Raw genomic sequence first — 26,706 nt, forward strand, 5'->3', positions numbered from 1 at the left:
TGAATTTTTAGAGTATTGTGGTGCTAGCTTAGCAACATGCTAAGCTAGCATCAAAATCTGTTGTAACTGTAAAAGTTGAGTTTATTGTGCACATCACAAGTAAAACTACGTGATGTTTCCTGCATTGTTGCTCATAAAGTTTCAATTAGGTTAGCTGAAAGGTTAAAGGGGTACTTCAGCACTGGAAAGATGAATCTTATTCATCTATATCTTATCTAAACTGGGTCATTGATGTAGTAGAAATGTGAAATTATTTTTAATTTGATTATACTCCAGGGTTTCTACTGATACAAAGCCATATGCTAATCGCTGAAGTAATCCTTTAAATTTAAGTTAGAATGCTAGAAAGATTCTAACAAATCTTTAGAATAGAAAGTAGCTAGCTGTCTATGCACACATGCACACGGGCAGCTTGGCGGTCTTCGCTGACAAAGGGGACAATTCTGTCATGTCATGCTTACACCAGCATTTGCACAGAAAGGCGGCATGTTAGACACTGTTTAGATCGGCGTTAGGCTGCAAAAGGCCTTGATGATTTTTCATAAACTGTAGCGGGCAAGCCATACACTTGTCTGTTTGTATGGACTATATCCATATTATAAGTATGCGTTTGTAACTTTGTACACACAGTGTTTGTGTTAGCAGGAGGATGCATGGGTGTTTCGGGTGAGGGGAGGCCATGTCTCCCACTCTGCCCTCAAGATTATGGCAGATCCATCTGCCAGCTTTGTTAGATCTATAATTTTAGCATCTTCCAGACCTCTCATTATTTCCCAGCAAACCTCGTGGCTATTTCTGCTGTGATCTACAATCAGAATAGTATCAAAGCTGGCGCCTCAGATCGATGGCTACTAATTAAGGCACAGAGATGCAGAACATGTTTCTTTTTTTAGCCCAGATGCTCCATGAATGGACTGCTCTGCATGTCTTAATCTGTTGTTTAATATTTCTGTATATGTGTGTGTTTGCGATGCAGATATTTGAAGGATACTCCTCTGGATCATTTGCGCATACATCGACGCAAAGCAGCTCAGAGGTAATTACTCCACCTTTTTAACACATCATAATGTAACAAGTGAAAATCCATGTTTCAAATAAACCTAGTCTTTACACTACATTTCTTCGGATGAGACATTAAAACAAGATTCTGACTCTCTGTGGTCATAAAAAATCCCAGGATGTCCTTTGGAAAAAGAGTAGGGGTGTATCCCCAGCATCCTGGCCAAATTTGCCCATTGGCCTCTGTCCATCATGGCCTCCTAATCCTCTCCATATACCGACTCTGTCTCCTCTGCACCAATCAGCTGGTGTGTGTGGTGGCTTTCTGGCGCAATATGGCTGCCGCCGCATCATCCAGGTGGATGCTGCACATTGGTGGTGGTTGAAGAGATTCCCCCTTTCTATATTATTATTATGATTAATATTATTATTATTATGGTCTTTGTAAAAAAAAAGTGTGTATGATTTAAACGGTTAAACTGTATTAAGTGTGCACATATCAGAAAATCAGTGCTCTTTCAAAAAACTTTACTTGCAGATAATATAATATTAATTTAAGAGTCCACATTCATGATTTTATTTCATAATAATAATAAATAATAATGTTTTAATAATATTTTGTCATGCTTTAAAGAAGTAACCTAAACTTATTTTGATGTTGATATACTAAAGCACATGTAAAGTACTTGATTATAATTTGTAACTGTAACATATTTTTACAATATATTTATTTTGATATTACATTTAATTAAATATTTAAAGTATATTTAATTTGCCATAAATACTTGTCACTACATCCAGCTGTACACTCAATCATATTTCAAATACAAAAGATGTAATTATGAAGTTACATATAAGGACGTTTTTTTTTGGTCCATGCAAAAAAGTTTTGTACCTGAAAAAAAATAATTGTATTGTATCATCGCATATATATATATATATATATATATATATATATATATATATATATATATATATATATATATATATATATATATATATATATATATATATATATATATATATTGATATATTGTCCGCTTAAATTAGCTACTTTTTAATTAACTGCTTTTTTTATTTTTTAAAGAGCAGCTTGAATGTAGTTTTATTTTAGGTCTGTTAAAGCTACACTGTGTAATTTTTTTGTTTATTCTTAGCTAAAAACACTTAGTTCTTTCAAAAATATATGTGCTCATTAATGTATATTTACTTCTTTCAAGTAATAAAGTATTTTTGTAAGTTTATAATATGCCATTGAAAATACATACGGGTGAGGGGTTCGAATGCCGGTCGCCATGTTGGCCCTCCATCTTGAAAGTACATTAGCCAAAGAGGGATATACCCGTAAATTCAAGCTTCGCTTTTCGTGTTTTAACACTCGATGGCAGTCGAACTGGAAGCCATGTTAATCTTGGAATTAATCGGCCACCGTAGGAGTTAAAACGAAATCGGAATTGAGAGGAACCGAAACTAATATTCACTGGATTGTCATATACCTTTACACCGCTAGATGGGGGGAAATATTACACAGCGTAGCTTTAATAATTCTTATACTCTTTATCTGTCAAATCCCCATATTGAGGCGGCATCTGAAGGACAATAGAATTACACTGAAAGATCCTCCCCCATTTCTGGCGATTTCTCCACCCCCTGATCTGTTTGCACTGCATAATGTCAACAGATCAGCAGGTTGTTGTGACAGCTGTGTGAGCAGAGTCAGTGAAAAGAGACATGACCCCCCCTCTCTCTCACACAGAATAAGGAACGCGCTAAAGGCACCTGGCTTTGACCCAGCATGAGCAGAAACAAGCTTGGGGGGACTTTTGCCTCACATTGTGTTTGCTAAAAATGCAGCTGTAAATGTGACAATGTTCCAGGATAAAGTTACTTTAATGTCCCTTCTGAAAGCAAAATGCCAAGTGAAGTAACAAAATTACTCCTAACATGTTTGATGCATAATTCCTCAATTTACGTAGAGTGGGATATTGGACTGATGAGATTTCCAAAAACCCTGTGCAATATTTAAGATCTTTTGATTTTATAGTGAAATATTCCGTTAAATAATGCTGTTCTTGACATTGTTTTGACTCGAAAATCTATTTTAAATCTGACATTGTTACAAAGTGTGCTAAGAAACATAGGGTTACACTTTATTTTGAGGTGTCTTTGTTACAGTGTAATTATACATTTAAGCACTGAGTAATAATATTAACTACATACTACTTACTATAGGGTTAGGCTTAGATTAGCTAAATTGCATTACTATATGGTTTATGTTTAGTTGCAAATAATTATGCATAGTTTAAAATTATTACTATATTTGTAGCATGTGTAACAATGTGTTGGCACTGTAAAATAAAATGTTACCAAACATAGTCACAAAATTACTCTTTTAAGTACATGTAAGTGGCCTTTAATATTATGTACAAGACCAAATGTATAATTTTAAGTACACTACAAGTGCATATTATAAAATTAGGCACACTTTTTTTTAAAAAGGCAGGCATTACAAAATATATTAAAAAGACAAAAAAGGTGAAAATTAACTTATTTGTATATTCTAAGTGTAGCAAACAAAACAGAGAATTATTTTACTATTTGCTGTGTGAAATAATCCTGCAACATTATATATAACAACTAATATAATCTAAAGTGAATTACAAATCTTATTTACATACTGAGTAAAATATTGAACTCTACTTGAACTCTACCAATCTCTAATAATTATCTACTATCCAACTGTATTAACATTTGATCCTTTTTCTATTTCTATTCTTCTCATTATCCTCTTGTCAGCAGAAGCTGGACGTCTTTACCAAACTGCAATTAACAGCGCCACCTGAAGCTCATCTGTGGGACTGCAGTCCGGAAAGCCGGGCTTATGTGCTTATGCCGGACAGTCAGGTCATAAATGTGCCAGTCAAACGGGACTCTCTCGTTTCTGATGTTCTCTCATTGGCGTGCAAGGTAATTCAGCAGTCACCTCTTACAAAGCTAGTGACCTGAGCACACACTAGTGTCCACATTAGAGGTTGTCACAGGATGCATTTGCTTTAAAATCATTCAGGAAATCATGAGACATTCTGTGCTCCATAATTGTCACCAAATGAATATAATAGTGGATGCTGATGTGTTTTTTTTTTTAGGTTAAGCAACTTGACCCGGCTCAGCACTGCCTGCATATGAGGAGACATTTGGGACAAGATGTGGAGAAAAGCACTCCAGCGCCGACAGACCTGCTGAGGACCCTGGTGAGACTAAGCTTAAGTCTAGTCCCAAACTAAAATGCATGTTTGAGCAGATATAACTGAAACCAACTTGGACTGACATACCTTAAAACATACCATTGCCATTGTTTTATCTCAAGATGCACACCAGTAATGTTTTTTTTTTTTCCAAGGCAAGTTTATAAAAGCTCCTAATTGAACTAAGGTGTAATCCTGGCTAAATCTATGCCCTTTCTGTGAAACCAAGCCTATATGTATTAACACTGACTAGAAACAAAAACAAAAAAACAGCTAAGACCAGTTTGGACCTGCTTAATTTGCAGTCTAGTTTTACTTTTTTTCTGTTATACACACTTATTTCAAAAACCTTGCTCTATCACACAGTACAGTGATGTCCTGCTCTTGGTTAACAGGTCTATGATGAACTGGAAGTTTGGCCTCTCAATGTGTTGACCTTAAACATGTCCCGTCCAGACACAACCATAGACTTTGGTGAGTAACAGCATGATCAACAAGAAAAGGAATAGTTCACCCACAAATTAATTTCGTTAACATCTTTTCCTAACCCTCATACTGTTCAGAACTTATATGACGTTTTCCCATAGGAACATCAGACAGTCACAGAATGTCCAAGAAGCTATTTCATACAATAACTATAAAGATAACAATAACAATAAATATATTAATGTCCACGCCAACTCACGATATCATACTTTTTTTATTATAGGCGTGCTGAGGTTTATGTCTTCTGCCTCTTTAAATGCTCGGGCTCTTTGAAGCAGGATGGATTCTGATTGGCTGTCAATGTTTTTTTAATCAGCTGGAAAAAAAAAAAACGTCCTGAATGCTATTCAATTGATATCGTTCCTCTCAGAATAGCTGTGGTGTGGACTGCAATTCTTTTTTTTTTTTTTTTACTTAGTTTAAATGGGTCTTAAAAAGAGTTTAGTCTTAAAAGAGTGCTTAGTTGTATAGATTGTGCACTTGTTGCAAACTTTAAAGATATACATATATATATATATGTGTGTGTGTGTGTGTGTGTGTGTGTGTGTTTTAACTGTAATTGCAGATAACATATTAATTAAAAAAGCTAATTTTAAGTTCTTTCATGGCTGTTTCCTAACACACTTAAGTGCACTTTGTAATGTCAAATAAAGTTTCTTAATTTTAAAACATTTTTTTTGTCATGCTTTAAAGAAGTACAATTATTTTGATGTGTTGACTAAAATACTAAAGTACATGTGAAGTACTTGATTATAATTTTAACTTTATTATTTAATGTACCATTTAAAGTTAATATTTTTAGTTTCAACTTCATCATTACAATTGTGTAATTACAAATAAATTTAAATACATGACACACAAGTATATTTTAGTTACCGTAAATGCATTTCAAAGACAGTAGTTAAAGTGTTGTTATGAAATTACATATAAAGATGTACTTACGTCCTACTTATGTCAAAACAATTCTTAAATTCAACTAAATTCATTTAAAATAAATTAACATTTTCATTTAATTGCAATGAACATCAACATTACATTCAGTTCACACTTTAGTATATTCTTTTAAAGTATATTATTTCCATAATAAGTACTCTTTTTAAAAGCATTCTTCTTTTTTACAAGGGCATGTTTAATGTCAATGAGAAGACATGAAAACCGCTGACATAACATAATTGAACCAGTGACGGCCAAAATGAGTTTTAAGTGTTAAAAAGACTTAGCTTTGGCATCCTGACATCTCCATTATGTGACGTGACATGTAAATGAGTAAATGATGAATTGTTTTATATTTTCTATAAACTATTCCTTGTTTGTTTTGTTTTGTTGTGTTATTATTGGTATTACTGTTTTGGGTTTTATATGTTTTTGGACCGTGTGTGTCCTCAATAAAAGTTTGGATTGATTGATTGATTTAAGTGTGGATAGGTTAAAGTATTCCGGCAATGATCTGAGCTCTGACGTCTCTGCAGGTTTTGCAGTCACAGGCCACGTGGATGGTGCCAGGAGAAGTCATGTCTATGTGAGTGAGGTGAATCCTAAAGGCTTGGCATCTATTGAAGGTAACATTTCCTTTGCCTCGATAAAATGTTCAGTGCCATGAATGATTGACCTGTTGAGATTCATTTGTATGATATTTGTATGTGTATTGCCTTTGCAGGTTTGAGAGCAGGAGATGAGATCTTGACTCTCAATGGCGTGAGTGTGGCCTCTCTCGACCTCGGCCTCATGCAGAGCTTTTTCGGCCAACCAGATCTCCATCTTGTCCTCAGACGTGAGGATTACAGCTCTGACGACCAGAGCTCCGTTTGGCCAGACTGTGACCCCTGTGAACCTGATCAACCACAGCCTCCTCAAGGCCACATCAATCACCTGCAGCAGTGGACCACCGGTACGACAGCAACTGGCTTTTTAATGCACCACTTTTCTGTAAACATTACCGTTCAAAAGTTTCGGGTCTGTAAGATTTTTTTAATGTTTCTGAAAGAAGCTTCTAATACTCAACAGGGCTGCATTTATTTGGAAATTCTGACTCACAGTAAATTAATAATATTGTGAACTATTATTAACATTAATATTGTTAAAGGTACACTATGTAGTATTTTTTGCAGTAAAATATCCAAAAAGCACTAGGCCAGTGTTATATATTTTGTTCAGTTGAATACTTACAGTATCCCAAATGTCTCCAACTATTTATAAATTGTGAGAAAATTGCTATTTTAACTAAGAACCAGGACGTTTCAGCATAGCGTTTGAGCGAGTCGCCTGTCGATTGCGTCATATCTGTGTTACCCTCGGTTTTATTCTGGAGAAGCACTTTACTCTCAGCAGTGTGAACATGTCACAGCAGCGCAGAGCGAACGCATAGAGTAACGTCATAACATAATTTTTAACACACTTAAATGTATCTAATATGATAAACAGAGCTCCTTTACCTTCATGGCTGGAAAAAGCGACTGTGTCCCGTCCCGTCATAATAAAAGTCCCGGTACTCGCGAGGCGTGTGTTTGTATAACATTCGCTCCAGCAGCAATGCTCAGCTCCACAGCACTCGGTCCTACTCTGCTTTACACTACAGTAACGTTAATAACCGCAGCCATCAACATGATTTCTGCCCGAGTCCTATTTTCCACCGGCTGTGAGGTGAAGACCACATGTCCCAAGATACTGCGCTCACACTTGGCGTCATCAAACTACACCTTTGTTTAGAATAGGCGCCCTCCAGTGGACGGAAAGTTGCATAGTGCACCTTTAAGTATAGGTATTGGATACAGTAAATTGATAATATTGTGAAATATTATTAACATTAATATTGTTAAGTATAGGTATTGGGTAGGATTAATGGATGTAGAATATGATCATCCAGAAAAAGGCATTAATATGTGCTTTATAAGTAGTAATAATAATTAGACAATATCCCAGTTATATGCATACTAATAAGCAACTAGTTAATAGTGAGAATTGGATCCTAAACTTAAGTGTTACCAAACTTTTATTTTAAAATTGAATAATTTCTGTGCTCAAAGCTGAATTTTCAGCATCATTATTACAGTCTCTTAAGTGTCATATTTTCCTTCAGAAAACATTCATATCACTATATTGATTTAGTAGTCTCAGCTTCAGACCCCTAAACATGAACAAACATTAACTGTGATTGGTTGCTTTACATGTCATGCCCTTGGCCAATGAAAGCTCTGGCTACGCAGACTATTGGTTTAGTGCTTATTTCTTATTTTTATCAATGTTAACAACAATTAATTTTGTTTTTAAACCTTGATTATTTTGATAAAGGTTTCCAAAAAGAAAATCTTACTGACCCCAAACTTTTTTAATAGTAGTATATAAGGCGATTATATCTCACACATAAAATTGCATGTGCCCTATTGCTGCAGTAACACTACATGACCTGCAGAGGGCGACACATTCCTCATTTGACTCTTTTTGGGGTTCTACATACATATTTCTGCATACTATATCTATGTGTCATGTGCTTTTTTTAATGGAGGGTGTCCATCAGGGGTCCTAACGTAGTGCCTTTTCCCCTTAAAATATGAATACAATTATTTTATTTTATATTTAGTTTTGGAAATAGCATTTAAAATCATTTTGGTTACCCTTCAATTTAAATTCACAGTTGTGAAGAAACTGCCCACGGGGTTTGTGGAGGGCCCCTGGCTCTTTTTACACAATGAAATGACTCCCGCTGTTTTTATGATGAGAACCTAATGACGGGCGACTTGTTTCACAGCGTGATGCTGTCAAAATGCCCAGACGAAAACTATTATAATACCACAGGGCCATTCCCAGACAACAAGGATGTTATTCCCTGCAGGATGTTTCCTGAGGGTTTTGTAACATTATTCTAACTGTAAATCAAGCACATGTTAGGTTTTCCCATTTGATGCAATGCCAAGCTTTGTAGAATCAGACACAAGAGTCCTGCTGAAATGGACCTGCATGCAGATTTAGTGAGTTCAGATCAATGGCGGTTAATAAAGGTTAAATGCTCGCACGGGTCGGCCTCTCCCGAGTTAATGAGTCTTGAGTGTGTTTATTTCTCTCTCTATCAATGCGACCCACCATGTCTTACTTAAGTAAAAGGCCTATTCTTTCAACAACATCTTTTCCAACATTTTCTCTCCCTCAGATCTATCTCAAGAGCAGGAATTTCCCGAGGGCTCCGTGGCGCCTGCTTTGGAGGAGGTGAACGATAAGGCCGAGCGGGGCGGAAAGGTAAGCCGAGGGAATGTCAGAGATTTAGGAGGTGTGAGCTGTTTGTGTTGAGAGACTGGCTGGTGTGATCAGGATTACGGTACGTGTTATAAGGTCAGATGAAGGGAGAGCCATGTTCAACAGAATTCCACAGGTCTTACTGCACACTTGGCATTTGCAAACAATATTATTTGACTTTAATTGCGTTAGCGGGTTTAAAATGAACAGTTGGAAACCTTTCTTAGGCTGCATGGCATGTAGGGCTTAGCAATATGTTAAGATTTGGATCTACCTGTAGTGGACAGAGTGTTTAGGTTTGGTGTCTATAGTGTTGTACACAGTGATGCCAGTAACGCGTTACTTATCCAAGTCACTGTGAGTTACTATTTTAGTCATTCGACATTAATTCGACATCTCGGGGAGAGTATTTTGGCAGGAAATATCTTTTAATTTCAACTTAAAATATCAGGAGATACATTGTTGACGTTACTGTTAAAAACGCACTTCCAGTAAAGTGAATGTTGGCAAAAATGGTTGTCGTTTCTATGTTGAGGCGGCAGGGGTGTTGTCGGCAACTGCTGAATGTAACTAATAAAGTAACTTGTAACCTTACTTAGTTACTTTTAAAGTCAAGAAATCTGTAAAGTAATTAAGTTACTTTTTAAAGGAGTAATCCGTAATCAGATTGCTTTTTCATAGTAACTGTGGCAACACTGGTTGTACATGTACAGAGGTCAGAGGTAATGAGTCGGTTGGTGAGTCAGAATAGTGCAGATGAAGAGGATTTCGGTGTCCTCTTCCCGCTGTCGTCACTTCATCAGACCCTTGAGGAGATGTGACTGAGATATGTATGTGTCTCACTGGTAGTGACATCATTTCTCGTTTTTTTGTGGTATGTAATGATTGTGTGTACACTTGGTAACACTTATTAATATACTAAGCATTATTCATTATATAGAAAAAATCTTTAAAGCATGTGTCAAGTTAAGGCATTTGTAGTATGCATTTGGTCATGGGCGTCTGAAGCAACAAAAAAGCAACAAAAAACATGTGAGTGGGTGGCTGGGTCACAGAAGATACTAAATTATTTACTGTGGCAATATTAGGGGTAATAATTCACTAAAAACGCAATGTGAGACTCTATTCTTTCTGATATCTCTGATGTAATTAGCCTGGCCATTTTTTACATTAGCGCTGTTTTGGACTGACTGATTGTTTGAATGAATTCGATTACTGGATCACTGAAAACATTTTATTACGAAATTACCTTTTTAATTTCATATTCAAAGCATTGTTTTTAGAATGTATTTTGGTGTTACAAGGCATTTTGTGTGAGATTATGAAGAATTAAAGGTAAGACTTTACAATACGGTTGCACTAATATGAATTTATTCATGCTTAACTAATGCACAGATAATCATGAGTTATATGACTATGGAAATAAACCATTCATTATTACTGCATCAGCAATTAATGAACATTCTTTATGATTAATAAATAAAGTAATCATTAAATTGTTATTAGTTAAATCTGTCAATGTATTAATGCCCTAATAACATATTATATTAACTAATAATTTTAATTAACATGTTAATTACCACAACAGGTCAAAGCCATCCATTTCTACTTCCAGTTGTCTGCTTCAATGAATCATTAGCTAATGATTTATAAAGGTATCAGTATGTTATGTAGCAATTACATATTACTTAAAGGGGGGGTGAAATGCTGTTTCATGCATACTGAGCTTTTTACACCTTTAAAGACTTGGATTCCCATCCTAAACATAGACAAAGTTTCAAAAACTAATGTTGGACGTTTGATGGAGTATTTCTGTGTTAAAAATACTCCTTCCGGTTTCTCACAAGTTTCGGCGAGTTTTTTTCGAGTATGGGTCTACTTGACGTTAAATAGAGCGGAAGGTCCTTGTATGGGCTGTACGGGCTCTTCTCCCGGAAGGGTGCGCGCGCGCGTGGCTAGAGGGAGAGAGAGGAAATGCACGCTGTAAACAGTCTCTCAGGTGCAGATCCAGTCGTCCGTGAACACTTATGACGCGCCGCGCTCCACTTTATTCCTATGGGTGACGTCGAGAGCACAGCATTCCGGGAAGGCAGCGCTGCATTTGAACCGATTTGAACGCAGAAATGACGGGAAGCTTCAAGGCATCGCTTCAGTCGCGTCGCAAAGTGGATTTCCACGGTCACTGCTGTCACAGGACTTCACCAAATCATACCAAAGAAGTGTGTTTTTGACAGAGCGGTCCTGCTTTGGAAGATGCCGGTGAGTAAATCAACTTCAAATGTCTGTGCTATTGGCTACCGTCGCATGAGTAAACATCAGTAAACGATACGATCGCGTGCTTCGTCATTCAAATGCGCTAACGGTTACTCCATTGTTGTTCTGTATAACGTTACACTATTCTGACGTGCAAAACCGTTTTGCTTGCTACCTCTAAGGTCTAGTCACATACAATAGTCCATAAACCGAATCATGTCCTCATAAACTGCACACAAAGGCCCCTAAATACAGTACATACCACAGAGACGGACATCCTGATGTGGCCGTTTCTCCTGTTCAATTTATTTCAGCCTCAGATTTGATTGTGGATCATTATCTGTATTAGCTGAGATAGATGGGTTTCTCCACGCTTGAGGACGTCATCGCTTTGCGCTCTTGTCATTCTTTAGCTCCGCCCACACGATACGCCTCCAGGCGCTCGTTTTTTTCCGGAAAGACTCGGTACAGCCCATATTTCTTTTATAAATATAATAAAACTAAAGACTTTTCGGAGATATGAAGGATGCAATACTACTCTATAGGTACTCAAGATTGACATGAGATTGACTGAAACTGAGTGTTTCACCCCCCCTTTAACAATTAGTTAATAGTCATGTGCCTCAATAAGTAAAGTCATAACATAATGATACCTTTATAAATCAGTAGCTAATGAGTAATCATTAATAAATGGGTTAGTCATATTAACTCATGATTATCTGTGAATTAATTAAGCATGAATTAATTAATATTAGTACACCCGTATTGTAAAGTGTTACCAAATTAAACTTGTAAGCATTTTATTCATATACATTTCATTATTTTTCTACAGAATAATGTCCTCCTTGGGAATAATATATTCAACAAGAAAAAAAAAAGCAGTTGCACTTACCCCCTTTTGAATATTTTTCTCAGAACTTATGTGACTCACTGTTCTCCAAATGACACCTAAAAATTGCACTCCAAGTTATTATTAAGTGCTACCTCTATGGTTGTATAACTTGTGTTTCTGCCTATTGGATGCACTCAGAGACTCTGGGTCATTTTATCTCAAGTTGTTTTGTTCTAGTGGTCTGTAATTACTGCGGGCCTTGAAATGAACTTACCTAATTGTGCATTGTGTGTTAAAATAGGAGAAATGCTCACAAAAACACTCATCTATGACCTTAAAAAACTCTCATTTACAGTTCAGTATGATCGTACTCTCTATGATTGCGTTCTAAAAAGAGTGAACATATGGGGCTTTATAATGTTTTTTGCCATCCTTTGCGTGCAGAGAGCAGCTCTATAGAGCAGCCCAGAGGGATTTATCAGTTTGTCAGCAGTTTATTACACTCTGACAGCACAGATTACGATGACAAATGGCTTGCATTTTCACTGGTGATGGTGTTTTTTATGCAGCATGGTGAAGGTGCACCACATGCGCTCTGGAGATAAAGCCTTCAGGAGAGCGTTTGCATTTTTGAGTCAAGCTTTGAGTCAACATTTCTTGCCCTCAGGCACAGCTGGACCCTGTTTCAAATGGTTTGGTTGTTTTACTCAGTAGTGACGGATTTGTTTTGATTAAGAACCAGGTCATTGATACAGCATTGAATGAGTGAATGTGGGTGAGAGCATCATTCATAAAGGATTTGGGTGATGGCCCAGACACAGGCTGTGTTGAAATCCCTTTGATTCCAATACAGTTTATTCAGTCAGTGTATAAAGTTCCAAACACACCGTTGAGCATTTATTAAATATGTCTGCTTTTTTAATAAAACAAAATTCTATTGAGGTTGAGGAAGTGTAGCTGTAAAAAAGATATTAAATCACCATAAAAGTCATCTGGCTTTTAACCATGTACTTTGATTCCACATCAATCAGATAAGTAACACAAACATTAGTAGTTCACGTAACTTCAACATAATTTAATTAAGATATTTTGAAGTAGGCCCAAAGTGATTTTACGAAGTATTGAATATTTAGTGAGCAACATCACATAGTAGCATGTTAAATGCTAGCTCTGCTCCTTAAATATAGCAAGTATGATTGAGTCAATCGGACAGTCTTGCGACAATTTACTTTTAAAAAAAGTGGTGCTTTTTGTATGTGTTAGAGATACACTAGTCTCAGCCAGACTGTGGGCTAAACGTCTGATGCATGAGGAACACAAAATTAGAAACACTTCAGGAGTTTAGAAGTCATCATTTGACTAGTTGAATTCTCCAGGTTTTTCCGGGAGACGTGTGTCAAGTTCTTTAACGGTCCACCTGGAATCAAAGCCATCGTGACGTCAAACCCCCTCATGGAAGAAGCAAGCCTTCACGTTAATGTCTGTGACAATGAGCACTTATCATCATCAAACATTTTGCTGGATTTTCTAAAGTATTTTAAGTATGTGTAGTTTAAGGCAAAGACTCTCTAAAATATGTCCAATCATTTTACACGGCGGTCTGTTATTTCAGGGACATGAATGTTGCATTTTCACACCCTAAACAGGATTCGGAACAAAACAAACTGAGATTGTTTGCTTTTAATATCAGTCAGACTGACTCTATGGGCAGTTATTGAGCAATGAAAGCTGTCCAGAACAGCCGTTGGTCACTATTATTTTCGATGAAGAAAAAAAAACTCAGTGTGAATATTCTTCAAACCATTTTGTTTACAGAATAAAGATAGTCAGGGGTGTTTGGAGCAGGATAAGGTTAAACAGTGTAAAAAATGACTAATTTTTTTTTCATCAAGCTTTCGTTTTGAAACCAAAAGATTCGTAAGATAAAAATGCCACTGATAAATGAGTTTCTTGACTGTTATTTAGTAGCAGTTGTCCTCAAAACTATTATTTGAAATTATTTTTAAGTTGAAACAAATTCAAATATATCACCTCATTGTTGAAAGAATAGGCCTTTTACTTAAGTAAGACATGGTGGGTCGCATTGATAGATTCAACCAGAGTCCTAAAACTTAAAAATTAGTTTGCATTTTTGCACTTCTGCTTCCATTGTCCTGAAGTCAATAGGTTTTTGAATGGGGTTTTTGTTTACGTCCCTGAAATAAGGTATGTGGTTAATACAAGTTAAAGATATTTCACATTTTATTTATACAACATTAAAGACATCAGTACACAACTCGTAAAATACATCAGTAATACACTAATCATGATTTTTAACGCTTTTGTGCCTCTAAAGTGATTTGGCTAAACAGGAAAACAGAGGTTGTCAGGGACATTAAATCAAACTTTCCAACTTGTAGATTTTTTACATGAAGATTGAAGCTTAGCGATGGTGATGTTTCAAGTCATAAGACCGTGGTGTAGTTAGCTTATAGCATAACTTTCGTTTTTTACTTCCGCCGACTGTATTTTGGCTTCAAAATTCATAAACGTTCAAAGCAAAAAAGCAAACAATCTCAGTTTGTTTTGTTCCGAATCCTGTTTAGGGTGTGAAAATGCAACATTCATGTCCCTGAAATAACAGACCGCCGTGTAAAATGATTGGACATATTTTAGAGAGTCTTTGCCTTAAACTACACATACTTAAAATACTTTAGAAAATGCAGCAAAATGTTTGATGATGATAAGTGCTCATTGTCACAGACATTAACGTGAAGGCTTGCTTCTTCCATGAGGGGGTTTGACGTCCCGATGGCTTTGATTCCAGGTGGACCGTTAAAAAACTTGACACATGTCTCCCGGAAAAACCTGGAGAATTCAACTAGTCAAATGATGACTTCTAAACTCCTGAAGTGTTTCTAATTTTGTGTTCCTCATGCATCAGACGTTTAGCCCACAGTCTGGCTAAGACTAGTGGAGCTCTAACACAGAAAAATCTCATAAATACACTCATCAAATACATCAGTAATACACTACTCGTGATTTTTAACACGTTTGTGTGTCTAAAGTGATTTGGCTAAACAGGAAAACAGAGGTTGTCAGGGACATTAAGTCAAACTTTCCAACTTGTAGCTTGGCGATGGTGATGTTCAAGTCATAAGACCATGGTGTAGTTAGCTTATATTGTTTTTTACTTCCGCCGACTGTATTTTGGCTTCAAAGTTCATAAAAGTTGTGTTAATTTGTGAAAATTCTCAATTAACATGAATATAATTTTGTCTTATCCTGAGTCCACACTGTTAAATTCAATAAATATCCACAATGTTTCTATACATCTAATCCTGGGGCGTTTCCACTTGTAACAGTCCCAATATCCCAATAAAGACCTGTTTTTTTGTTTTTTTTTTGTAGATTTAGTCCAATAAAATGAATTAACTATCGGAATATTAACAACTTACCTGAGATAGAGAATGATTTTCAGTCCCTTGTTTCTTGGAAATATCCTGGAGGAGCTCCCAGATCTCCTTTGTTGTTCACAGAGCTTATGGAAAAGCTGGTGGAAAATCATAATGGATTTTTGTCAAGGGAACCAGGGTGATGCGAACTTCTGGGTTGGCTTACAAAAAGACATCATCCCTGCAGCACTGTAAATAAAAAAACAAACAACAGACAACTAAAAGACAATTTTCTTCTGCTTTGATTTACCTTGTAGAACCCAGAGACAGTGTGTAATCTCTACCAGACGTTCTCTGAAGGATCCACTCCTGTGCCAGAGGGCCACCGGAACCCTTACTCCGCTGAAAATGCCCTTGCCAGATCCTCTCCTCGTCACATGTCCGTCACTGAGCGCCTACGCATGGTAATTCAAGAGCTGGTGGACACTGAGAAATCTTATGTCAAGGTATAAAATCGTAGCTGTGGTATTTTAAATGTGTATTCATTGTTTGCATGGACATTTGAGACATGAATTAATGCTTCATGCATTGTTCTATATTAACACTGTCATATCATGTGCACCTCACATTGTTTAGGACCTGGGATCTCTGTTTGAGATCTATCTGAAGCCATTACAAAGAGAAACATTCCTTAGTCACGATGAGGTATGTTTTGAGCTGTTTTTTTTATGGTCTTAAACTGTTATACTAAATTGAATCATTGTTGGAAATTAGCACATTTTTGCCAATCATGTCAATAATTGCAGTTCTCTCCTTTAACGTTAGATGGAGTCTCTGTTTGGCAGCCTGCCAGAGATGTTGGACTTCCAGAGGGTTTTCCTACAAACCCTAGAGGAGAGGACAACTTCCTCACCGGACTACCATGCACTGGAGTCACCAGAGAAACTTAAGGTAACATATGGTGGTGACATTAAGCCAGATTCTTATGATTAACCCTCTGATGCGTAAAATGTTAAGTAACTAGTCTGGATCACATGGAATAAAAGATAGATATTCCAAAAGTAAAATTAGATATTCCAAAAGTACTTTGTCAGCCATTTTAAATTTGTGGTGTTACATATTCAAAGACAAATAGGTCTGACATATAGAACTATTGTTAAGGGTCAAGTTACAGTGTTGACCTTGTTTCTAAAATCTATTATAAAACATTTTTGTTTATTAAAAATAAAACTAAATTGAAATATAAATACTAGATGACACACTTGAAGAAACGGAAGGATATTGGGAATGTTGCTTTGGCAAATTACTAACTGAAATACGTTTGAGTATAATTTACTAACTTAAAACTAAAACTGAAATAAAAATTCTAAATTCAGAATTTTTAAAAAGCAAAACAAAAAAACTTTACATAAATTATACATTTGATAAATAAAACTAAAATTACAAAACAATTCAACTAAAAATAAATTTAAAACAGAAAATACAAAAATAAAAGCTAATTCAAAATATGAATAATAAAACAGAGTATAAATAATACCAAGGTTATCACTGTTCAGGAATTAGACCTTTAATTTGATTTACATCTGACAAATGAAGTGTTTTTCGATTTGAGGCACATTTTGAGTCTTTCTCTTTCAATCTCACATCCAGAAACTCCTCTTCTCCCTGGGCGGATCATTCTTATACTATGCAGATCACTTTAAGCTATACAGCGGGTTCTGTGCCAATCACATTAAAGTGCAGAAAGTTCTAGAAAGAGGTAAAACATAAGCCTCATCTGACATGTCTCATGGCATATTTCAACTGGTATTTTGTGCCAAAAGAAGAAGCATCTGGTTTATTTAATTCTCTGGTTTGTCTGATGGCAGCAAAAACAGACCGGGCGTTCAAAGAGTTCCTGGAGGCGAGGAACCCCACCAAACAGCACTCGTCCACCCTGGAGTCGTACCTCATTAAACCCGTCCAGAGGGTTCTGAAGTACCCGCTGCTGCTGAGGGAGCTGGTGTCTCTCACCAACCCAGAGAGTGACGAACGCAACCACCTCACAGGTGTGCGGCCACATAGTTCTCCTAGTATTCACTTGACTCTCTTTCTTTTACTTCACCCCAATTTTATAAAGGGCACCATTTTTTTCAGGCACAATTAAAGGCTTCTCACACTTGAAAGCTAACCCGGGGTCATTTTAAACTCTGGGTAAACAGAATCCCATCTTGCTTCACGTTTAGTTTGCTCATAATTAAACAATTATTACTGGGTATTAATACATTCAATGCAGTTTCACACTGTAGATTCCTAAACCCTGCGTTAACATCCTTATTTGTATATAGTGTCATTGATTGGACGAACACAGCATGTGACTTGTTTACATAAAGACTCTAGCACTGCACATCCACGTCAACTGTACTATCAAGTTTACACTGAATGGGCGTTTCGGACTATAAGGGTAAAAAAAAAAAAACTCTTCTTAAAGGGTTAGTTCACCCAAAAATGAAAATTAGCCCATGATTTACTCACCCTCAAGTCATCCTAGGTGTATATAACATTCTTCTTTCAGACAAATAAAAGGTGTTTTATTAAAAAAGTCCTGGCTTATCCAAGCTTTATAATGGCAGGGATTGTTGTTGTGTTTTTGAAGTCCATAAAAGTGCATCTGTCCGTCAAATAACATGCTCCAGACAACTCCGGGAGGTTAATAAAGGCCTTCTGGAAGTGAATTGATGCGTTTGTGTAAGAAAAATATCCATATGTATAACTTTATTACAGTAAAGTTTCAGAATGTGCCTCTGCAGACTTATGTGACCAGGTATGCTCGTCAGACATTCTCGTTGCTTCGTAAAATTATTGTACAGCCACTGTAGTGAGATGGACTTTGTATCAATGTTTTTAGTGCCTTTATGGGTCTTGTGAGTGGGAATGTACTGAATGCCAATGGAGGCCTATCTGAAGCCTTTCTCAGCCATCAGCTTTGGGTGAACTAACCATTTTAACGCCACTTCTAAACGACAAGTGTTAAAAGCAGGGTTTAGAATGATGATAAACCGGGTTTAAGTGCAGTGTGAAAAGTCCTATAGTTGAAACCATTTGTGATTCAATTATGAACTGTTGAGTTGAGTTGATGAATTAAACTATTTCCTTTCTGGTTTTTTTTTTTTTTTTTTGGTGCAGAGGCATTAAAAGCCATGGAAAAGGTGGCCACTCACATAAATGAGATGCAGAAGATCTATGAGGACTACGGCACAGTGTTCGACCAACTAGTGACAGAGCAGAGTGGCCCTGAGAAGGAGGTGCATACCATTCTAGAATTACTTTTAAATGAATAAAGAGTCATGTTATATGCGATTTCACCTCTATAAAATGTCTAAATAAAGCCAATGTGTTCTGTGTCTCAGGTCACAGAGATCTCCATGGGAGAGTTCATCATTCACAGCTCAGCACTCTGGCAAAACCCTCTGCCCTCTTTGGGCCGCATGAGAAAAGACCCTGAACTCACCCTCTTCCGTAAGTCAGACCTGATCTATTGTACCTATAAAACCATTGCATTTATGCTCTGCAATATACAGTATGTGTGTTATTAAAAGGTCAGTGCACTAATTTGTTTTTATTTGCCCAGTCTTCAAGAGAGCGCTTATTTTGGTGTATCGGGAAAGCAAGCTAAAGAAAAGAATGGTGAGTTGTGGAATGTAACATTTTTTATTTTTATTTTATTTTATTTTATTTTTATTTTTAGTCTGTTAATTGGTATAAACTTGACTATTTACATGCTAAATTAACTTAATTATTCACAAACGTCAGTTTTTGTAGTGGGAAACTGTCCCATTTTTTTATACTTCCTAATTTAAGAACGTTATTTGAGCAGATGGATATACAGTAGCACTGAATATAAAGTTAAGAAGTCTCATGCTTACCAAGACTTCATTTATTTGATTAATAACTGTAATGAATGTCCACTGAAGAGGCGAGGATGAGAACCCAAGTGCAGTTTCTTTATTGAAACTTCACATAAATCAAAAGCAAAGCATAGAACAGAGACTTGACTTGAATAAACTTGGCTAGACATAAATAGACTTCATTTAAACTCACCACTCGTGGGTTACAACATACAATAACTGACAAAGATACATGGCAAACATGAGGGCTAAATACACAAGGGCTAATGACAAGACAAGGGACACCTGTGAACAATGATCAACCCATAAACCAATGAAAACAAGACACAGGAACACATGAGGGCATGGAGTCACATGACAAGGGAACACATGACAAAACCAGGACGTGGATGACCACATGACAGTAGATGTGTCTCATTTCGTTAAATTTCGAAGGCTGCGTCCTCCTGAGGACACGTCCTTTGTAGGATGCAGTATACGGAGTGTCCTCAATCAGAATTAAACGAGACGTCCTTTGTAGGACACACAGGCAGGAAGTATCACGTTGCTATGCCAACACGTTCAGCCTCGTTGCGCTCTCACGCCAGTTTATATGAATGAAAATTATTTATAACTTGAAAATTAACTTGTTTCTTGTCTTGACAGCAATGTACTGTTCTAAACGTTTAAAAAGCACTAAACAGTTGTAATCCTGTTAACCTAAACTATGTTTGAGGTAATAGAGCTTAAAAAATAAAAACAAGCTTGAACTTACATTTTAAACACCACACCTACGCTCGCATGTATATCTGGCAGTAGTGCAGTTTTTTCATATAATATTAAAAAATATATATGACGGTGACGCAAAGAATTGTGGCTTGTCTCCAGCCGCGAAGGCTACACCTCATGCACATTCCGAAATCCTGTGAAAGAAGGACGCATTCGAAGATCACATTTGGAATGTCCTACTCACTTTTTTGAAATGAGACGGCCTTATGACGTATGCAGCCTTCTGAAATGAGACACAGCTAGTGAACACGAAAACCTAAATACATCAAACATGAACCTACAACCAAAACACCCTGTGACAATAATGCAATAAAACAGTAATATTATGAAAAATTATTACAATATTATTACTTAAAATAACTAGTTTATACTTATATATTAAAATATATATATACTTAAATATTAAAATTAATATATTAAAATAAATAATTTATACATTTTCAGTATCATTTCTCCAATCTTTAGCTACATAATCATTCAAAAATTATTCTAATATGTTGATTTGCTGCTCAAGAATTCATTTCTTATTATTAACAATGTTAAACACAGTTTGTTCTGCTTCATATTTTTGTGTAAAACAAAGACTTCTTTGAGGTATAAAAACTTCAAAACAACAATATTTATTTGGAATAGGAATATTTTTGTATGCTTTATACTTACAGCTAATATAGGCAATTGTATGTTTTTCCAACTAGACTTCTTCACGGCCCGGGGATCTGGATCCTTTTAAATTCCGCTGGCTCATTCCTGTATCATCCCTTCAGGTCAGACCGGGAAATTCTGCAGGTGTGTGTAACTTGATCTTCCTGTGTAAACTAAGAGATATCTCTGTTGAACATGAGTTTGACATGGATTAAACAGAGGAGTTCAGGTTCTGGCACAGTGTAGATCCAAGACAGACCAAGATAAATATGGTACTCAAAGGAGGATTTTTAAGAATCTCTTAAAAACGTCACATCAGAGCTCATCATTTAAAAAATGTCCATCATTAATGTCTCAAGCACTGCCAAAATGTAAAATACAGTCCATAACTTGCTTTAACTCCCTTCTCTTGCCTTTTTCAGGGTCAGAGAACCCTTGTGTTTGGGAGGTTGTTCACACCAAATCTGAAGTGGAGGGACGACCAGAAATGTTCTTTCAGCTCTGCAGCAGGTAACTGATATTGAAAGTCAAATAAATAAATACTAATAATAAATGCAAAATATATAAAATATTTCAGATTTGAAATACACTACAAGTGCACATTCAATACTATTAAGCACACTTTTCAAGCATATTTAAAATGTTCATCTTGTTCTCGTTCAAACTCATCTTGTTTTGTTTGTTTGCAGTAATCTGGAGAACAAGGCCAATGCAGTGAGGACCATCCGTGCCCTCTTAAGAGAGAATGCCAAACGGCCACCTCCGGTTGAGCACCGATTCAAAGATTTAAATTCTAACTTCACCTTCCCCAGGAGAAGCCATCCAGGAGCACTAAGAACAAACTCCTGGCAGAGGCTGCCGCCACAGCCAAAGACTTTAGACTCAGATGAGGGTAGACTACTTGATGGATATGCTCATTCTGAGCCTCCCCTACCGAGCCACTTGCTCAGACCATCTAGAGGTGAGAACTCTATTCTGAGCAAGAGCTCCACGTTGTGCTCCTTGGAAGCTCAACTCCAGAGACTGAACTTTGTAGAAGAACCCCAAGGAAAGAGCAAGAGCAGTGCCAGCAGCCTTCAGGGCAGCCAGGTGACTCTGCTGGATGACACTCCAGGTCTGGACCTTAACACCCTGCTGGCCAGGGACTACAGCGTGCAGAGCCTGGGTTCGGTCGTTAACGAGGATTGTTTTTATGACACGGTCATGGGCATCCAAAAAGCTGCCATTCCCAGCCTGTAGAGGAAGTTGGTGCCATTTACATTAAAATGCACTAAAACATATTTATCGTGCCTTGATATGAACACCTCTTACCCACAGTTTTATATCTGTAGATCTGTTGCAAAATCTAGTGAGCTAACTACTTAGATAGCATTTTAAAATCATTTTTTAGGCACTCACCATAATTATGCTGCCTTCTGAGGTACTTTGCTTTGGTCAAGTTTTAACGCATCACATGTATTGTTCAAGGAAAGCATCCAAGATGGCGTAGTGAAAGAGAAATTGACTATAGAAGTCCCTTATGCTCACCAAATCTGCCTTCATCTGATCAAAAACACTGTAAAAACAATAACAATTATCATTTCTATTTTAATATATTTTGGTATTATTATTTTAATTTATTACTGTAATGGCAAAGCACCAAATCAGCATATTAGAATGATTTCTGAAGGATCATGTAGCACTGGTGTAAATGCTGAAAATTCAGCTTTGATTTCAGGAATAAATTACATTTTAAAATGCATTAAAATTTTAATAAATAAATAAATAAATATTGTAATAGTAGAATGCATATAATATGCAATAATATAATAATAATAATATATAATAATATGTTTTACTGTATTTTTGATCTAATAAATGCAGTTTTGCAAAAACATTAAACATTAAACCACCCCCTCAACAATTAATAACTAGGGATCTTACATCTTTTTCAATTAATATCTTGGAAAATCTAAATATAGGAGGAAATATAATTTGAAAAATGATTTTTAGACCTGGAAGAGTCATGCAAATTAAAATCATGGACATTTTTTATAAAGTATATTCAATCGCAAAACACAAAAAGTATTTTTTAAATAATAATAATAATTTATTACATTTATTCACAATTTTTTTGGGTACTCAAAGTGCTTTTACATATAGAAGGAGGGAATCTCCTCAACCACCACCAATGTGCAGCATCCACCTGGATGATATGATGGCAGCCATAGTGCGCCAGAACACTCTCCACACACACACACACACACCAGCTGATTGGTGGAGAGGAGACAGAGTGAGGAAGCCAATCAGGAGAGGGGGATGTTTAGGAGGCCATGATGGACAGAGACTAATGGGAAAATTTGGCCAGGATGCTGGGGATACACCCCTACTCTTTTTCCAAAGGACATCCTAGGATTTTTAATGACCACAGAGAGTCAGAACCTCAGTTTAATGTCTCTTCCGAAGGACTGATTGTTTTTTTGGGTAGAAATTGTGAGTTAACAAAAATTTGAAATACTAAAACAATAAATGACTGGAAAGGTCATTAAATAAATAAATTCAGTAAGTGAATTTGTTAAAGAAGAGTGGGATCTCTGAAAAACATTCAGCTCTTAAAACATTTGGAATTCTGAAGGCTATTTAAATTCTATTTATTCTATTTTAATCTCTGATGGACGCTTGTTTCTGCCACAGAATATTGCTTTTTATTTTTTATTTTTCTTATCTAAACTCACAATTGCAAGAAAAAATGTCAATATTGTGAGAAATATTTTTTATTTTTTTATTCATTGGTGGAAACAAGCCCTCAAAGGTTGCTTCTAGTTTCTAAAAAAATAAAATAAAATAAAAAAAAAAACCTTTTAGAAGCAAAACTTATCTTTACAGTAAAAGTACCAGAGAACACATGTTAGCGTAAATGGGGGCCCTTCCAATAGAAAGGTTTCATCTGGGTAGTCAGCTCACTGGGGTTTGGAACAGAACCACTTTGTGGAGGAACATCTTAAAGATCCTGCCTTAAATTCAGAGCATAGTTTGCCCATCCCAAGGCTGGCCAACTCTGGTCCTTGAAATCCACTGTCCTGCAGAGTTTAGCTCCAACGCTATATCAAACACGCCTGAACCAGCTAATCAAAGTCTTCAGGATCACTAGAAAGCTACAGGCAGGTGAGTTTGATCAGGGTCAGAGCTAAAGTAGATCTCAATGGGGAGAGATGTCCTGGCCGATCAAGAGCATTCCATATGTGCTGACATGTATTATTAATACACGAGCAAAGACTGTTCACTGTATGTGAATACTGTAGCTTTACATGCGTATTGCTTTTTCGACAAAGGCTTTTCTCAGCTTGGCACTGAAATGGCTTTATTTCACTGAGTTGGGCAAGTTTTTATAAACCCGAAATCTGAATATGATTTTTTTTTCTAAATTATGCTTGTATATGTTTCTTACAGAAGTTTTGTGTGCACATTTGTAATGTTTTTTTATTACTATTATTCAAAGGCATGTTTTACATTTTCTTTGTTGTTTAAACTTGAAAATACTGTATTACTGTTAAGATATAAATGTTGATATGCTGTTGTTTTTTGGCCATTGTAATTTATTTGTAAAAATATATGACTTAACTAAACAAACTTTGTAAAAAAACATTTTTTTGTAATATTTAATAAATACTGTGTTCTATAATATGTCCTGTTAATCTTGTTAAACCATGTTCAAGCGGCCGCAATGCAACAAGATTTCAGTGACAGCTACTTTTTCTGTCTGTACTAAAAGCAAAGATGCTGTGACAACACAATCACAGCTAATCAGATCATGCTTAAGGCCCGTTCACAGCTATGAAGCTATAAAGATAACTATAACTATATCATCTGTCACTTTAAATCCTCAAGCTAAATCAAGCAGGATGGATTCTGATTGCATCTCAATGATTTTATTGTTCATCAGCTGGGGAAAAAATTGTTCTGAAAGTGATTTTTACGATAATGTTTATCTGTGTCGTTATGATTATAGTGGTTGGTGTGGACTCTGCCTTTCTTTTACATGTATTTAAAAAAAAAAATACCAAGGGCCCTATCATACACCCGGCGCAATGTGACGTTAAGCGCTACGCAAATGTATTTTGCTAGTTTCAGTTATTTTCACGTCCAGCACCATGTTGTTTAAATGGCAAATGCAATCATGCCCTTTGTTCGTCCCTGGGTGTGCTGGTCTGAAAACAAGATGTGTTTAGGCGCATTGTTGGTGCGTTACTATTTTGAGGCAACTAAAAACGGCAGTACCATTGACCAACAAAAACCTGCTCCAAAGTCAATAGCACAGTATTTTTTGTGTTATTGAAAGGCCACGTTAGTAATATGCGCCTAGTCAGGTGCACAACGTGCGTACACTCTGCTTACACACAGGGATGCGCAGGAGCACACAAGCAAGAGAAGCGTTCAGTCTTTCCTCTCGCAACTTCCGCCATGGTGAAAGTGCAACTGGCTTTTAAAGGAATAAGAGCTGACAACCTGATTGGTTTATTGCACTTTACCCCCAAAAACCACTCATTAGCAGACTACGTATACAACCCTTTTGGACCATGTGCCTGGCGCGATAAACCGTTTTTTTGTGTGGAATCAGACACACCATGCCCTGAGTGCACCTGCACCGTGCACTTCACATCGTTAAAATAGGGCCCTGTATTGTTACATCCTTATGGTTTAGTTATCATCCTTGGTGTGAACATGCCTTTAGTGTTTAATATGCGGTTATGTGGAGCTGTATTGTGTATTTTCTTTGATCGCTTTGTACATTGCCATGTTTTTAGAAAGGTTTAAAGATTCTTTCCATCGACAGATAAGATTGAAACAGCTTTGTGGATTAGTTATTTCTCAGTCACTCTCTCTTTTTGACTGGCAGCACCAGCCATGTTTTAAATGTATGAGAGAGAGAGAGAGAGAGAGAGAGAGAGAGAGAGAGAGAGAGAGAGAGAGAGAGAGAGAGAGAGAGAGAGAGAGAGAGAGAGAGAGAGAGAGAGAGAGAGAGAGAGAGAGAGAGAGAGAGAGAGAGAGAGAGAGGGGAGCTCAACTGAGTCATAATTACGGTCCTTTTTCTTCCTTTGTTCAGGATTTTTGTGGGTGATGTTAATTGTGTACGTGGGCTTTGGTAGCACATTTCTTTGTCTCTTAGATTGAAAAGAGGGATGGGAAAAAGAACATTTGCATTCCCAGAAGTTGTACCAGTGCTTACCAGGCATCTAAAGAACAGCGTTAAAATTTTAGGTATTGGGTTTTAGTAAAGGGTTAGGACTAAGATTAGGTTTGGTTTAGGGTTAGTTACATGTAAGTATGCAACTGCATGCATTTTGCGGAAGAACATAGTTTTGGTTGTGCACAGCTCAACTGTGAGGATGAATATGGTCCTTTCTCATATAATCTGACAGATGATCATACTACTTATAAAACATTTGAGGCTTAAAATATACAGTTTAATAACCTGTTTAGATGGAAAGTATATCATGTTGACGTTACTGTAGCTATCAAAAATGACCCTTCACAAAAGATAAAGCATTACAATGAACTGTTAGAGAGCTCCATATGGCAATTTATCTGTTCAATAAAATACCTTGCTCACCTGTTGAGTAATAAAAACGGCATCTCTGTGTTGCTTTTGCCACATTTCGACTGACGAATGCAATTTCTCGCAAAAACATGTTTTGGAAAGAGGATTAATGATGTATTGACTTCAAGGGTAGCGTTTATGTAGTATGTATGCAGTTCCCATACCCTGGCATTCAGGCAAGTGGGGAAAATAAACATCTCATGATGATGCTTGTTAGTTTTGTTGGAGCTTTGAAAAGTAAATTCAAACAGCCTAACGCCGTGTCCTCTTAACCAGACATGATCAGAGACGTGATGCAACAAGTTTTTCAGTGGAAAACCAGACTCAACCCGAGATCGATCGATCGATCAATCAATCAATCAATCAATCAATCAATCAATCAATCAATCAATCAAATGCCACAGCCAATCAGAAG

At 36.6% G+C, this 26,706-nt stretch overlaps 1 protein-coding gene across 2 annotated transcripts in view; it reads left to right on the top strand.

Moving 5' to 3' along the window:
- LOC137041256 (rho guanine nucleotide exchange factor TIAM2) overlaps nt 1-22,348 on the top strand; it is a 59,193-nt gene extending 36,845 nt beyond the window's left edge. The window contains exons 9-26 of one of the 2 annotated variants that reach the window (XM_067417308.1): nt 977-1,036; nt 3,796-3,966; nt 4,146-4,250; nt 4,640-4,718; nt 6,200-6,289; nt 6,388-6,618; nt 8,875-8,960; nt 15,734-15,922; nt 16,053-16,121; nt 16,242-16,367; nt 17,067-17,175; nt 17,285-17,464; nt 18,582-18,700; nt 18,806-18,914; nt 19,027-19,082; nt 20,767-20,857; nt 21,136-21,223; nt 21,403-22,348. In XM_067417308.1, coding sequence (XP_067273409.1) covers nt 977-1,036; nt 3,796-3,966; nt 4,146-4,250; nt 4,640-4,718; nt 6,200-6,289; nt 6,388-6,618; nt 8,875-8,960; nt 15,734-15,922; nt 16,053-16,121; nt 16,242-16,367; nt 17,067-17,175; nt 17,285-17,464; nt 18,582-18,700; nt 18,806-18,914; nt 19,027-19,082; nt 20,767-20,857; nt 21,136-21,223; nt 21,403-21,952 — 2,508 coding nt within the window. In that variant the 3' untranslated portion in view covers nt 21,953-22,348. The remainder of the gene's footprint in view (nt 1-976; nt 1,037-3,795; nt 3,967-4,145; nt 4,251-4,639; nt 4,719-6,199; nt 6,290-6,387; nt 6,619-8,874; nt 8,961-15,733; nt 15,923-16,052; nt 16,122-16,241; nt 16,368-17,066; nt 17,176-17,284; nt 17,465-18,581; nt 18,701-18,805; nt 18,915-19,026; nt 19,083-20,766; nt 20,858-21,135; nt 21,224-21,402) is intronic. The other variant, XM_067417309.1, reaches the window with a different exon arrangement.
- The last annotated feature ends 4,358 nt before the right edge of the window (nt 22,349-26,706 follow it).

Source organism: Pseudorasbora parva, chromosome 15 (genome assembly GCF_024679245.1).
Source record: "Pseudorasbora parva isolate DD20220531a chromosome 15, ASM2467924v1, whole genome shotgun sequence".
NCBI lineage: Eukaryota > Metazoa > Chordata > Actinopteri > Cypriniformes > Gobionidae > Pseudorasbora > Pseudorasbora parva.